This window comes from Patagioenas fasciata, chromosome 3, assembly GCF_037038585.1.
Source record: "Patagioenas fasciata isolate bPatFas1 chromosome 3, bPatFas1.hap1, whole genome shotgun sequence".
Classification (NCBI taxonomy): Eukaryota; Metazoa; Chordata; class Aves; order Columbiformes; family Columbidae; genus Patagioenas; species Patagioenas fasciata.
In genome coordinates, this window is record NC_092522.1 from 80280159 (window position 1) to 80296344 (window position 16186).

Consider the following 16186-nt stretch of genomic DNA (forward strand, 5'->3'; position numbering starts at 1 on the left):
CTCCACATGACAAATATTTTATTAATAATTGTTCTTTGCTTCTCATGTCTTACTCTATTTATTATTGCTATTGTTAAAATGCTGTTTCAATTTTTTTTTATTTTTTTGGTTTTTCAGATTACACCTCCTAAATCTTCATTTTCCTATGATTCTTCTAAAGTGCTAGCAAATCAATCACACTTTTCATCCTTGCTATGTGCTTCCTTCCTCTTCATTTTCAGCACTTCTCAGGTTTAAAGCTCCAAGAGTCTGGCTGGTGAGAACTCACCTTCCCCCGGCCTGGGTTTTCTCTGCCCAACACCGCAGCCTGGCTGCAGTTTCAGGGCAGGGGCTGCAGCGGAGCTGCCCCATCCCGTCCGGGTGTCGTTGCCGGGCGCCATCACCTCTCGTAGCTCTGAGGAGATCTGGCGAGATCACTTAGGAGAGGCTTTATTTATTTTTTTTCTTCAAAAACTGTAACAAGCAGTTGCTTAAATATCTGTACTCCACAAGTTTTGAAAATGTAAGCTCCCCCCTCCATCCTGTTCGTTTTGCCTTGCTAAGACAAAAGTAACCTGAGGTAGCCCCCGCCACCTCCGTCTCCAGAGGAGGAGTTTAGGACCTGCGCGCCGCTCGCGGCCCAGCCTTCCGCGCACGCGCGCAGCCGCCCTGGTCTCTGAGCCTGTGCGGCGGGTCGGGGCCGGAGGAGGCTCCGCACCGGCACCGCCGCCATGGGCTGAGGGCAGCGGCGGCGGCCGAGGAGGTGTCAGCGGCTCCAGGCTGGGCGCCCCGAGGATGGAGAGAGCCATGGAGCAGCTTAACCGGCTGACGAGGTCCCTCCGTCGCGCCCGTACCGTGGAGCTGCCGGACGGTAAGGAGAGAGGCGGCGGGTTCCGCCAGGGCCGCGGCGGCCTCTCCGGCCCGGCGGGAGTGAACTGAGCCGGGGGCCACTGCCTGGCCTCGCCCGGTGGGGCGGCTCGGGAGAATGGCAGCCTGCTCCCTCCCTCCGCTTCCGAGGGGAGTTTTAAAAATTTTTAACGGCGATAACAACAACAACAGCAGCGGTGTCTCGGTGTCCTGCCTGTCCCCGATGCCGGTCCCGGGGTGCCCCTGCTCGCTGCCGTTGCTGCCGCCCCTGGGCCCGGGCGAGCGGGTGATCAGGGGTGCCGGACCCGCTTTTTATCCGATTTTAAATCTTTCGCTGGTGCTTCGTCGATGACACGCTCGTGATGCCAAATATTTGACTTCTTTATTATTATTTTTTTAAGGTGCTCTGTGTCACTGTCACTAGTCACAGCCTAGTTTTTTTGGTTCTAAACTGCTTCTTGTGGGTGCTAACCACCCAATGTCGGGATGGACGTGAAGATACAGCTGCAGACTCTCATAGCAGGTAGTTTAGTGTTCCAGCCAGGTCCAACATTTGGGAAGACCACCTCTGCAAAAGATTTTGGATATGCAAAAGTTTCTGTTCCTGTGAGTCCCGAACTTTCACATGCCATTGTACTTTCTTCAGGGTTTATTTTTGCAGACAAGTCTTTGGCTGTATGTCTGCCAGCTTTCATCTCCGGTGGTGGAGGAAAATGAGTAATATTCTGTTTTTGCTATGTGTTCCCTGTTGGGACTTCCTGGCTGCTGCATGTGGACTTCCCCCTACGCTGAGCTGCTACACCCTTTCCTTGTTGTCACCCGTCAACATTTTTAGTGTCTCCCAGAGCAGTTGCTCATAAATGTCACAAAGTGACAGAGAAGTTTCAGGCAGAGTTTGCTGCTTCTAGTAAGCTCTTAAATGGCAGTAGTGAAAACTGACATAATACTGTTAATGTAAGCTCAGACTTACAGAAATAATGTAGTAGCACCTGTTTGAGTAATTGAAGATAGTAATATGAATAATACTTAGCACAACCTATGACAGTTGGTGCTGCTTCAAATTTACTCCAGGCAAATTAATTCTGAATTTGAGTTCAGCCGTTTTTTTCCTGGTTTTGGCATTATTATCTTCAGAGGTAACTATGTCTGTGGTAGTGCAAGTTCGAGCCCTGTGACCTCCAGAACAAGTACTTCTCTTGCATATGTTCTCTTAAGAATGACTGAAATAAGGGGATAAATGATCTTCAGGCACTGCAGTCTCAGTTTACATTCCAAGAAAACCTCCGTTCAATGGCCATCTAACTTTGGGTACATATTATCTCATTACATGTCTTCTTTCTTGGTCTTGGTGTTCCCTAGGTTCGTGCAGGCCTGTCCAGACTCTTCTTGAGAAGCAGGTTTGGGTTGTAGTGCTCCAAACAGATACTGACAGGATCGACTTAGAAAAATACCACCATTAGTCTAGTATGGCATGCGGTTTAGTGGTTTCTTGTGTGCTGGCCTCTTGAACTATGTTTTTTTTTCTCCCCCCTACACATTTGAATAGCTTTAATTTGAAAGATATATAGTTTATCTCTCTATCCTTAAACTAAGAGTCGTAGTACTCTCTTAGGAAATGAAGATGGATATTTGAACTTCCTTATACTGAAGAAGGCACTTCTTGAAGATTGTGATCTCTGCCAGATTCAAGTCACTATATCTTATGAAATAAAATAATGAGTGTATCTTGTCAGGGCAGGATTCTAGATGATGAATTTTAAGTGATTTTTTTTTTTTTTTTTTAAGCAAGTACCTGAGTCCAGTGCCAGTGAATACCCTGGGCTGACCTTGCCAATAGGAAAAAGTATTTTTTCATCACTCTTCTGAAGTATCTTTTGGCAGGTGTTTTCTGGGCACCTAAAAGCTTGACACAATTTTCTAGTTTCTACTGTTAAGGCTTAGTGCCTGAAAACTAGGTCTTTCAGCCCAAAGCTGTAGGCTCAGGCCCTTTGTCTCTGACTCTACATTTTGCATACTTCTTATGTTTAGATATTCATGACTTGAAATGCAGGCAAGTTAGATAACAAATAAATTCTGTAAATGAATGAAGTATATAATGCTTTTACTCTGCCTCATGTCATGTACTTTTACCTTACGTCAATATGAGTTTGTTTATGAACAGAGATCATATTTACCAAAAATAGGCACAAAAGCTCCTTAGTCCCATACTCTTTTAATTTTTTCTGTACAGATAAACTTGGGGAAAATCTGGATATACTCTGAAATGTAGATTCTGTTAATAGGATAGCAAAGGGTTTAGTATTATAACTATACCGTAAACACCTTTTATGGCCCAGCTACACTCATGTTTAACTATTGTCTTTTTCTAGAATACTATACTTGCAATATAGTTAACTGAAATGCTTAACATTGATTCTAATTAAATTTAAATGTGCTGGTATACTTTAAGGTGTTTTTTTGTGGTTTTTTTTTTTTTTTTTGGGTCTTTTTAGTAAAGCATGATTTGGGAAGGGTGTCATGCTCAGATTTAGTTGGCATTCTCAAGTTCTGATTTTTGTTTCAGTTGTAGGGCTTTATCGTCCTGTCAAGAGATCTGTGGAGCAGAACTCAAGCACAAAGTTTTTTTGCATTTATATATACTAGGAGCCGATCATGGATACATTTTTTAAAAGTGATCAAATCTTTTCCACAATTGATATCTTTATGTAGCATATAAGTTTTACGAGAACAGTCCCATATTTCCATATCCTGGAACCATATACCTGAGTTCTCAGAAAGTGTAGTCCCTACTGTTATAAGCTGCCATCTGTGGAGAATGTACTCCCAACAATGGGCAGCTTGCTTTAAGCTAGAAAATAAAATCATTATACATCAATAATAAAAAATAATCATTATTGTACATTAAAGGCTTTAATCTATAATAATTATTAAAGTTTTGTCAAATTAATCCTTTTAAAATAATATTTTACTCCAGAAAGTCTGTAAGTGACCAAACAGGCATGTCATACCCAGACAGTGTGCTGGTATGTGCAGCAGAAGTACTGACAGAGAGTATGTAGCTGAATGTCACTGTTCCCACCACTGGTTTGGATCTTTGTGTTCTGGCCTTATTTTTCTGACCTTCAAATGTTCAATATGAAACTGATCATAAATTAAAATGGAATTTATTGCATTCAGGTAGTCAAATTTAGAGATGAAAATGAATGGTTATGGAATAAGGTAGTTTAAAGAAGTCACTTTTGGAAACTCATAGGTATCAGGACTCTGGAAGTTACTTTGGAACACAGGACATTTCCTTCTTATTAAAATAAGCTACGTACGTTTGTTTTTTGGTTAATACACATTTCTTAAACACTTTGACTTACCTAACGGAATTGTGAATTTAAATAAATTGATACTCCATTGAAAATTCTGTGATTATTACTTTGTAAAAGAAAAAAGCTACATTGAAATTTCATGTATTGCAATCCTGTTTATCACCTTTTCTGTCTAAGTATGGTGGCTTTTTCTTTATAATCGAACTTTAGTTAAGTATAACTTGTGTAAAAAGAATGCTCAATTGAACAATGGACACTTTAAAAGCTAAATAAGTGTTGCTAGATGAATTTATTTTACATAAAAGATTTCTTTAATGGACTAATTTAATTTCTTCACAGATAATGAAACTGCTGTCTATACACTAATGCCAATGGTTATGGCTGACCAGCATAGGTGAGAGCTGCTTTAAATTATGTGTGTGGGGTGTGTGTGTGTTTTATTTTATTTATTTTTTTTTGTAAGTCCCAAAAACCAGCATGTTTGCTGGAGTTGTAGCTGTTAGAGCACTCTCTGGAGTTCTGCTGCTGAATTGCTGAGATATCTTCAGTAGCTGAAATTAGTCACTGACTCTGCATCCCAGCATATTCTTGCCTTACAAACGTGTTTTATACCATAGACCAGAGCTGGAATTTATTTTGTTCGTGCAGATAGATAAATTTGTCCTAGGATAAGAACAAAAGCATTGTTTTGTAATTGCTTTGTAGCTCTGAGTGTGTAGTTAATGATGATATGATAGAAGCCCTTATTCTCATTAGATGACTTAGGCATGGAATAGGAGTTGGGCAATGAGATTGATACTTCTGGGATTCCTCAGATGAGCAGCTGTTTCTCTCATCCAGTTATCCTCAAAGTGGCTGGGACCTGGGGGCTGTATAGTGCCAGCTGAGTGGTGCTGCCTTCTGCTGAGTTTTGTAGGCAAGCAAGTAGTTACTCTTACTGAAACTGTAACTGTTTATCTAAACAGGATAAACATTTGTTCTGCTACATAATATCTTGCTGAGATTGTGTGCAATGATTTTAAATTATGTGATCAGCTTATTACTGGAGATTGAAATCAGCAGTTCACTTTCAGTTTTGCCTCTTTTTGAAATGTTTTGTATTAATTGACATTTTGTCTTTACTTGTTCATTAGGGCTTGAAGGGTTCTATTCACATTTCTTATGCTATTGGCATATCGTGTGTCCTCCTACTTCATCACAATGATATTACATGCCAGTCTTCCTTCTGAACTTTGCCTATGTTTGGGAAAGCTGCTGGATATCTAGTTAGGGTGTCTGTGTTGAGATAAGAAAGAAAAAGGGGATTTATAGTTTTTTCAAACCGAACTTGTTTTCTATATTTGTAAATAAGTGATTTGCCATCTGGTCTAATTCTTACTAGTTTATGTTTGAAACAGTTGCCTGGTGTCACAGTTTATTTTTTATGTACAAATAAGAAGTGAAAAAGTACTGTTAATATGCAGTTGCTTGAAAGCTGTTGGATCTCTTGTTTAGAAATTAGTTGGAGGGAAAAGAAATAGTGATCAAGTAAGAAACAGAGTACTTGTGTACAAGTTATGGTATATGCTTAGCTTGGATCTTGTGAGCTGTTTTTTAATTGAAGTTATATTTCTTTTTGAAGGTCTGTCTCAGAACTGCTATCAAATTCAAAATTTGATGTGAATTATGCGTTTGGACGTGTGAAGAGAAGTTTGCTTCATATTGCAGCAAAGTAAGACTTACTTGAGTCCAGTCCAGAAGTTAACAATGAAAGTATTACCACAAATCTAAGGCACCAATGTAAGCTGGAAAACTCTGTAGTATCAGTTAACATTCTGTTTTTACACTTCCTTTTTGTATTTTGTTTGTTGTTTTAGCAGTGTGCCTCTCTTATTGAGAGGACAGGTTTTAGACATGATACTAAATGGCTTTCCAAATTCTAGTGAAGGAAGTCTTGGTTGATACTTCTTTTCCTTTCTGTGAAACCTCGAACTGTGAAGATATGTAGCTGTTATGTGTATACGGTATAGCTGAGTTACTCTTGCCTTTGTAGATTTAGAGAAACCTTGTTGGCAGGTGCTACTTTTTAAAAAAAATGTTCTAAAGCAGTGGGAAGCACTTGGATGTTTGTTGAGAAGCATCTGTTCCCAAGTACTTCAGGTGACCACAACTGAAGGGGATATAAGTTGGCCACTTACTCCTAATAAATTTTTGTATCCTAGGTAAAGGACTCAAGTGCAAATTTCAAATCTGTGACCTAGATTATTTATTATTTTTATAGCTCTCCAATGGGCACAAATCTGTATGGTCAAGAAACAGCCAGACTAACACCACCTCAACAGAAATGAACCAGATAGTTTGAAGTTTAGTTTCATGAGAAGCTGTTTCAAAAACTAATGAATGAATGCTCTATATTTGGGTCTCATTTTAAAGAAGTATGTTACCAAACATTCTGTCTCAGAATTACATGCTGCTTATATGAAATTTACTTAAGAAAGTACTTTAAAAAATGCAAGCAAATTTTTAGTATACATTTTAGAAGTATCTTTGAAAAGCTGTATTTATTGATCATAAAACCCAAGAAATTGTGACACTCTTGGTTTCTGGATTCTCTTTTATCTTGGATAGTTGTTGTGTCATCAAGAGCTCATCAGGATGCTGGTTTTGCAACTTATTTACATCTAGTCTTCAGTTGCTTTGGCTTGTTGTGTAGCAGTTCTGTCATTGGGAAGTAACAATGGGTAAGCTGGTTGTGATGGATACAAAAGTACTATATTTATCCTCCCAATCAGCTCTCTCTCTTGAACAATTCAGGAGTAAGTTAAACATATGCGAAGTTTCGGTGTTCTTGGTGACATTGATTATCCTGAAAAACTGCTATTTTATGAAAAGTAAAAGGGACTTACAGATTCAAAACAAATAGCAAAGAAATAGTTGTATGAGTTTTAGAATTTTTCTTTTATTTAAACTTTTAAACGTAACTTCCATACACTGAAGTGTTAACAAAAAGAAGAGTGGTATTGGAATTTTTATTCTATGGAAAATTCAGTCCTGTGAATAGATAAAAGATCACATAGAAGGCTGGTATCTATTCATTAGTACAAGTTATTAATATGGTCAGACAGTTCTCACTGCATTTAACTGTCTTTCCTTTCACTTTGTGTAACTTGAACCATGAAGGTGTAAAACCAGTTTTGTGTTAAGATTTTCTGCTGATTGTAATCTGTACATAGTATTGCTGTTGTCTTTATGTCAATGTAGATTTGCTTTGTAAATATCTTTGTTACAGTTTTTCCCTTCCTTATTTTGTTCTTAGCTGTGGATCAGTCGAATGCCTTGTTCTATTGTTAAAAAAAGGAGCTAATCCAAACTATCAGGACATTTCAGGATGCACACCTCTCCATTTAGCAGCAAGGAACGGGTAAGAAAAAAGTTTTTAAAACTCTTAAAAAGGTTTTGTACGTAATGCACTTGAGCTGACATATTCTGTGATATTTTTTGCATAGTTCAAAGATAATACTTTGGCTTTTGCTTTTGAAAATAGGAATAGCACACTTACAGGGAACATGGAGGTTGAAACCCATACTTTGAATAAACAGAAAATAATTTTATATAAGTAAGAAGTTATGTCTGAAGTGCCAGTTTCAGTGCCAGTTATTTTAGTGTTTTCTGTTAACCAGGAGCTTAATGGTTCTTACAATAGTGATCAAACAACGACTGCATTCACCTTCTAGTTAGCTGAGTAAAAAGATTTTGAAGAGGACACTAGAGGGTTTGGAAGGGTTCAGAGATTTCAGATAGTGTCTCCAAGAAAATTTTTAGTACAAGGAAAGGAATATAAAGTTTGCCTGCATAATATCAGGGGTGGGGGCAAAACAGGGACCAAGCACCTTTTTAAGATCTTTTAAGATCTTATTTCTTGAACTGTAGTATGTGGAAACACACAGCTGATAATTGTAATGTTATCTTTTTATTTTTAGACCATGTATATGTTGTAGTAACTGAATTATGTTATGGCTGATGCTTCAAATGGAGTGTTTAGTGGCTTTTAGGTATGTGGGAGGAGTATTTGTAGGAGAAGGGGGAGAAAGAAACAGTCAAGTGGTACATGATGAAATGCAGAAATACACACAGGAGACAGCTATGTGGAAAGAAGGCATGAATAGGGTCTGAGAGGTACCAAATAAAAAGAAAATGTAATAATAAAGGTAAAGAATAAATATAAGAATAAGGGTAAAGCACTTATATCATTAGAGAACATTAAAAGACCAAACAAAAAGTGAAGCAGGAAAAACACCCCTACTTTCATTAAGATTTACATACAGTTACAGTGAGTCTCATTAAATAATGATTTAGTGATGTACTGTAAACGTGTTCACTGAAGTGTACAAATGATGATGAACTTCATGGATTTCCATTAGCTGAACTCTGGCTTCTTGTCTTGAGAGTGTAGTTCACACTGAGCTGAGCTGTTGGAGTGGTGGTTAAGTACTTCTACGCTTTCCACAAAAAACATTCAACTACACAACTATGTTTTTAGCCCCATGCTGTCATATGCTACATTTGCACTATATGAGTCTCTGATGCCATTGATGACCACTTTTTCACATGCTCCTTATAAAGTAAAACTACCTGCTATGGTTTGTACAATGGTGAATTAGAGTGAGTGGAGCTCTAAGAAGATACTTGGTATTCATAAATTATTTTCCATGACTAAGCTTTAATGTATTCTTTTGTTTATAGCCAGAAGAAATGTATGAGCAGGCTGCTGGAATACAGTGCAGATGTCAACATTTGTAATAATGAAGGCTTGACTGCAGTAAGTGCTCATGGTGCTCTTAAAATGAATGAAGAATTTGAAGATTATAATCTTGTAAGCTTCTGCTATGTAAACAAAACCACTTTGTCCGGTGCCCTTAAGAATTAGAATATGTAATCAAAGTACCTAAGCACATGATAGCGTTGTTCAAAGCTTCTCTTTGTGAAAATGTTGTCAATGTTACAGTCAGGTTTAAAATAGTATTTATGAAATATTTATATAATTGCTAAAAGAAACATATACATCATTTTGTGCTTAGATTCATTGGTTGGCTGTCAATGGACGAACAGAATTGCTTCATGATCTTGTTCAGCATGTCAATAATGTAGATGTTGAAGATGCAATGGGACAGACAGCCCTTCATGTAGCTTGTCAAAACGGACACAAGACAGTAAGTTTCTAAATTTTATTAACACATTGGATTTGTGAAGAATTGGGTAATGCCTCAGTATTGTTGTGTGTATTTTTTTATAAACTTCAGGCTACTCATGCGCGTGATAATGGTTAGAAGTGTGAAGAACTTGTATTTTTTGTCTGAGTATTGACTGCACACGGTTCCGTAGGAACAACTGATTTATTCTTGTGGAGATGACTGATCTCAGTGTTTATGGGAGTTTGAGTGATTTACTGAATACTTTTCAGCTGTTCTGTAATACTGTTATTGCCTTGTTGATTGCAGGTTTTGATGGAATTTTAAACATTTGAATATGTTCTCGCTTTTTAGAGTGTATTTGATTTGTAATTGTACCAGCTATTACGTGCTTTTGAAATCTGAAATGATTTTAATTTACTGTGGATAAAAAATGAACACAGGGTTGGTCAGTTAGGCATTTAACATTAGAAGTAAACAAGTTCACACAGATGACTCTTCTGTTGATCTGTGTGAATAATTTTTAGGCCTGGCCTTGCATTGGGGCTGACTATTTACTCATAGAGTCTGGATGCTTTACTTGAACTCCATTACAGCCATGTGGAGTAATGATTTTGAATTACACAGATTGTCTCCAGGACTATTTATTGTTCAAAAAAAAAATCATTCTACCCAGATCATTTCTGTTGTCATTTCTGAGAAACTGTTTTCTATAGACTTATCTCCTTTATGTGGCTGGAATATTAGAAAAGTTGTTTGAGAGTCTGCTCGATATTTTAATGTTTTAGAATTTGCTTGCTTATTTCTTCCATTCTAGTGTGTGTTTAAAGCTTCAGCTGCTGATAACACTGTTTATGGCTGTCACTAACTTGAGATTTAGTTCTCTAAAACATTTTGTTTTCCTTTCTAAACAACTTGTAGTTCCAAGGGTCTTTGGGATTAGCTGAAGTTCAATAAAAGGCATTGTTGTTTAAACGGGAAGTTGAAAAGGAAGCCTTATGAGCTCTGACAGCCATGATTTTCCATATAATGTTTAGGAATTTTGGGTTTGAGATTCATTATTGAAATTTAAATCCTAAGTGTAATTAGACATACGTGACACTAAATAGTTGCGAGCCAATAGACTCTTGTGTTGCTCTTTTTCTAATGCTGGTATTTTCTTCTTCTGTTCTAGACGGTGCAGTGTTTGCTAGACAGCGGTGCGGATATAAACAGGCCAAATGTGTCAGGGGCAACTCCGCTCTATTTTGCTTGCAGGTATACATTTTAAACTTTTAAATACTGTGCTAAAAATATATATATTTTTTTTTCTGGTCTCTTCTGCAATAACAATGGCTAGAAAGCACAAAATTTAGGAAGCATTAAAGCTGACTAGTGTTTAATTTCGCCTCATGTTTGAATGTAGTTTGGTGTCTCATCTAAATGCTTATCTTAGTGCTGCAGGCTTATATACCTCTACCTAACACACATGTTAAACACATAACTGTGCGTGCTCTAGTGTGAGTCATAAATCAACGACTGCTGAACTTTTCTTTGAAAAAATGAGATCTACCAACTTAGATTATTTTGAGTAAACTAAAAATTCATCCTTTTTACAAGGCAGGTTTGAGTATTCTTTAATGAACACCATGCTGTTACAGTGTACATGGAATGTGCATATATGTCTTAGAACTACAATGTTGAATTGAAATTATGTCGTTGTTTTGATCAGTTCTGTTTTCTTCACAGTGTAGTTTTATTTCAAAACTAATCACATGTGATAAATGACCTTTTTTCTAATTGGAGCATTTCTCCTATTTGTTGGAATATTTACAATTTTATAATCTCTGTGCTTGGTTACAAGTTAAATAGTTCACCTATGATTAAATATTAATATAAACAAAAGGAGAAATGGATTGACCTGGGGGCCTCCCAGGAGTTACATTGTGGGAGCCCTGGTCTCTGGAGCTGGTGTGTGCTGACTCTTAGCAGTTGAGAAGAAGGGGAGTGAAGAATAAATAGCCATTAGGTAATTGAATGCCTCAGTGCTGGACTTAGGGACTGGTATTAGCATCCACTTTAAAAGAAGTAAGCAACTTGCCTCTGCTTGGATATTTTCCATGAAAAGGGAATGTTTTACAAGTCCAGTAGTGATGTTCATTTAGAAATTAACAACTGGAGCAGCTGACAGGGTAGAGTGAACAGGGTGCACAGCAGAAGTCAATGTCTTGTCAGAGGTGCCAATGGGTGGTGCTACCACCCAGGAGAAAAATTATAGGTCCCTGATGACAGAGGAGAGCAGAATGTGGTAGCAGTGGCTGGTGTTGGATGGAGAAGGGATATCTGTGCTCAAAGTCTGACTCTGAAACCCATGTTTTTTTCAAGATGTTGGGTTGTGCACTTATTCCAGAGAATTACAGTGAAGAAGTGCTATTTTTCTTTTTTTTTTTTCCCACCAGAAAATGCAGGTCATAAATATTTGAGTCTAGGCTAAGATGAATCATATCTGAATGATCATAGTGACTCTGGCTTCATAAATGGGCCATACCTAATTTTGTTATGTGTTTCTGCAGTGGGCTTGAAAGGTAGTAGACTATAAGTGGCACTATCTTCCATTCTGTGTTTCTGCTTAGTTTCATGTTTTCTCCTAGGTTATGTTGGTTTTCTTTATTACTCATAGTAGAGCATAACTGTTGCATTAACTCTTTTTATTTTTTTTTTATTTTATTTTTTTTTTAAATAGCCATGGTCAGAGAGACACTGCACAAATTCTTCTGATGAGAGGAGCCAAATATTTACCAGACAAAAATGGAATTACTCCACTGGATCTCTGTGTGCAGGTATTGAATTAGCAACAGTCTTTTTGATTAGTGTTTATATTTTTAAGGTCTATGAGAAATGGTAGTCCTTTGGTGAAACAGATATGCAAAAATAATGTTTTTGCAATTAAATTGATTCTACAGGCAGGTTCCCAATTTGTACCCTTCGCAAAAGTCTTCAACATCTTTAAAGACTTTGCAAGATTGGAGCTTATGAGAAACAAAAAGTTTGCAGAACTCCGTTTGCCTAGAAAGTTTGGGAATCCATGGTATGATGATAATAGACTCTGTTTAGGTGCTTAGCTCTTAACAAGTAAGAAGTAAAGATATACCGAAAGGTCTGATTTTTTTTAAATTTTTTAAAAATTTTTTTTAATCTCAACTAGTATATTTTCTTTTGAAGAGATATTACAAACAAAGCTTGTATGGTACTGACTCTGTTACTTTTCAGAGGTATTCCAAATACTGTATCTGGAAGAGGAACAAAAGTCATACTGTACAAAACACAGTCTGTCTTGTTTGGTACCAAATATTGTCTGTACTGTCTTTTCTTGATTTCTGAACACTTAGACTTTTTTCTGTAGGATCAAATTAAGGTCAGTGTGTAAATAACACATAATGAATGGAAGCTTTTGAACTTTTGTTAGTAATTAAGAGACTATAAAACTCTGAAGAGGAGATTAAAAAAAAACATCACTGCACTTAGTGGATGTCACATTACCTTGGTGCATGTCATTAGTTTGGCGGGGTAAATCTGAAATGTTCAGATCTTTTGCTGTACAAGCAGTTTATTTTAATCTGAAGTTATTTAATTTCTGAAGACTCCTCATGCAGATAAAATGTGCAGTTGAAGTAGCTATGTGTGTGTAGTAGAGCCTGCTATCTCCAGTACCTATGGGATATTTTTGGAAGGTTTATTTCATAGACTGTCTGTGAAAGGTCTTCCTCAAGTTAGGTTACGTAGAGAGTTTCTTTTTGGGTATGAGAAATCCTAATAAGTCCTCAGCTCCAGTCACTCAGAAGTGCGAGGTCACTATGCTGTCTCACTACTCACTGAACTGTGAAGGTCAGTTAGGTCGTGGGTGTGTTTGTTTTGTTTGTGTGGGTGGTTTTTTTTTTTTTGGTTTCAGAATGATGTACCATTACCATAAACCCACATAAACTCTAGTCAATTTTGAGGATTTCTGCAGCTGTAGACCTGTAAGACAGTATACCTGTGTGCTTGATGATACTATTCTGAGTTTTTATGACTAGTGTTTTGAATGTTTGCTTTAGTCTCTAGTTTTACTGTCCCTAGGGCACCACTTTATACATCAAAATTCTGTCAGCTTTTTTAGGTGTGAGTAGTGACACCTGGTGTTCGGTGTTTTGTAGTGATGATCTTACTGTGTTTGAGATCATCTAGTTTACAAATACATGATCCTGAAGTAAAAAGGGAAAAAAAACCCACAAATATTTTCTTTCCTTTTGCATCAAAGGTTTTATGCTTTGCTTGCAGGTTTGCTTTTCAGAGTATATATATATATATATATATATATATTTTTTTTTTGTTAGAAGGCTGAAATTATAGGTTCATATACTCCTTGCCAACATGGTATTACCTTGATTTTGAAGATCTGACTTTCAAATAACTCTTGTCGATTCTGGGTGGTTTTAAATTTAATACTTAATTTCTTGGCACCAGGAACAATTGAATGAATCTGTTTAATGAATCTGTTATCACTGAAACAAGTTATACACTGTCACACAAAGAGGAGGAACCTCTGAATTTGCAGCATTTAATACATTACATGGTCATCTTTCCAATGCAGAATTTGATCTGTATTCAGTTGTTAGGTACCTGCTTAAAAATGCAACTGTGTTAAGTAAGAATTGATGCCAATAAGCCACAAATTCAAGTTCTGTTCTTTCCAAAAAACATTTTTCTCAGAAGACTGTGAAATTAGTTGATCTAAGGCATAAGTGTCATATTGATTTTTAAAGTTAAATAACACTTTAGTGGGGTTATCCTTTTTCTTCCTTTAACAAATCAGATTTGTACCTTATGAACCTTTAGGAAAACATTTGTTTTAAAGGACTGGATTCTGGTTGTAATTAAGTTGACATGTCATCCATCAGCAATGGGAAGAAAAGCTAAATATTGCACTGGTTTTAATCTCTGGTAAATTGTTAGGTGACATGTTGTTCAAATGTAACTTTAGCTTTCTAAGTAGGAAACTGCTTCAAAAAACAGAAGAAAGGGAGTGGATATACATGAGCTGATGTAATGAAAGACTTTGATTCCATCTTTTCCCAGAAGTTTTGTGATATCTAACTTTGATACACTAATGAATTTCGGTTTATTTTAGGATTGCGTTTCTCCATTCAGCATTAAAAATATTATAATCCTCAGTAGGTTTTAGTGCCTATAACAGTATAAAACCCAATTCTAATGTTTCTTTTGATTAAAGTAGTTTTTGAACTATTGCTTTTTAGGGTGGGTATGGAGAGACTTGTGAAGTCTTAATACAATACCATCCTCGACTTTTCCAGACAATAATTCAAATGACGCAGAATGAAGATCTACGGGAAAACATGGTAAATACAGTATTACTAGCTACTGATCTGTCTATGTTCTGGAGATCTGATTGCTTAATATGAGTGTCCTGATCAGAAGACACCACCAGCAGTTGACTATCGATGCCACAGTAGATGACCACTGTGTACTTTCCCCCCGCCATGGAAAATTTACAGTCTTCATATAGTCTTAAACGCAGTAATTTGGACTTAAATATAGGATCTACATTAATTTAGTGTTCTAATTTTGCATATTTGCCAAAGGAGTCTAGACAGTGTAAGAACTGAAAGAGCAGAGTAGTTGCAAGCTTTAATACGGAGGTGCTGGTAGACCATTCCATGTATGCACTTTGTGTAATGGGGCCTGTTTTCCTTCGTTTAGTGGTTTTCTGCAGATACCCATCCTATGGTGTGGCTCGAGGTTTGATTCATCTAGAATGAACTTGAATATTCAGAGTATGAGCGTTCATCTGGGTGAAGTTGATTATACAATTAAAAAAGCCTCAATTTCATTTGGTTATTGTTGCTGTAGAAGAAACTGTTCTTTTCCTTTTTCGGTGCTGCTTCTATACCTTGTTTATTTTATTATTGGGGGGTAGTGCAATCTAAATCAAAGAAAAAGCAAGGAAAAGAAGTTTTGTTTTGTGGTTGCATAGGGGGAAGGAAGCATGGGATGCTTTTTTTCCTCCTTCCAGATTTTGCTAGCTGTGGGTTATTAATATATTGTTTGCTTGAAAGTAAGTGCAAACAGTTTTACAGGCTGTAATTTTTTTAGAAGAAGAAAAAATAGGTTTAGTAAGATATTGACTTCCACTCCACTGAGCTTGGTTTGCTAGATTTTTGAAATTTTTACTGTTCTCTGTAATCCCATTACTCCCACTACAAGATGGAAGATTTATAAGTCTGCATAGAAATTGTGTTTAAATTTCTGAGACAGGGTTGAGTTTGAGAATTCTCACCTCTCTGTCATCTTACTTTGTAAGAGTGTATATTAGAAGCATGGGGAGATGGTGTAGATGTTTGCAAGTAAAAGAGAAAGTTAAAGGACTAAAACTGTGAAACACAAAACACATTCTACAGAAAGGTAAATGACAAGGCATACTATCATATTGTAAGAGCAAAGACAATAAGAAAAATTAATGTTTTGTTTGTCTGAGTAACGGTGGGTGGTGTGTGCAAAACCAAGATCTGAATGAGAGGGTATGCAAAATATATTAGATAATACATGGGATAGTTATACTTCATTGCCAGAATGAAGGCACATTTTAAGCATGGTTTTTCTATGGCCAAGTCTGACCTGTTCTGTCCAAAGTCCTTGATAGTGAGTATTTCATATTATCTGAAAATGATGACATGGAGAGGCTGGATGTATGTTAGAAGTCAGGACTCCAATTTTAAATGTTCTTGATAAACTGGAAAGATTAATGATGGATTGTAGGGAGAAGGATGTTGCCTTAGACATTTGTAACTAGAGATTCAACTGAACCCTGAGGAAAAATTT

General features: G+C 36.9%; 1 protein-coding gene across 5 annotated transcripts in view; it reads left to right on the top strand.

The window, feature by feature from the left end:
• Positions 1-651: 651 nt before the first annotated feature.
• The window catches only part of HACE1 (HECT domain and ankyrin repeat containing E3 ubiquitin protein ligase 1), a 51726-nt gene continuing 36191 nt past the window's right edge, over positions 652-16186 (top strand). For 2 of the 5 annotated variants that reach the window (XM_071806693.1, XM_071806694.1), the window contains exons 1-9: positions 652-850; positions 4503-4557; positions 5785-5874; positions 7459-7563; positions 8886-9015; positions 9221-9352; positions 10506-10588; positions 12054-12150; positions 14605-14706. In XM_071806693.1, coding sequence (XP_071662794.1) covers positions 775-850; positions 4503-4557; positions 5785-5874; positions 7459-7563; positions 8886-9015; positions 9221-9352; positions 10506-10588; positions 12054-12150; positions 14605-14706 — 870 coding nt within the window. In that variant the 5' untranslated portion in view covers positions 652-774. Of the gene's footprint in view, positions 851-4502; positions 4558-5784; positions 5943-7458; positions 7564-8885; positions 9016-9220; positions 9353-10505; positions 10589-12053; positions 12151-14604; positions 14707-16186 lie in introns of those variants that run through there. The other 3 variants (XM_065834487.2, XM_065834488.2, XM_071806695.1) reach the window with 2 other exon arrangements.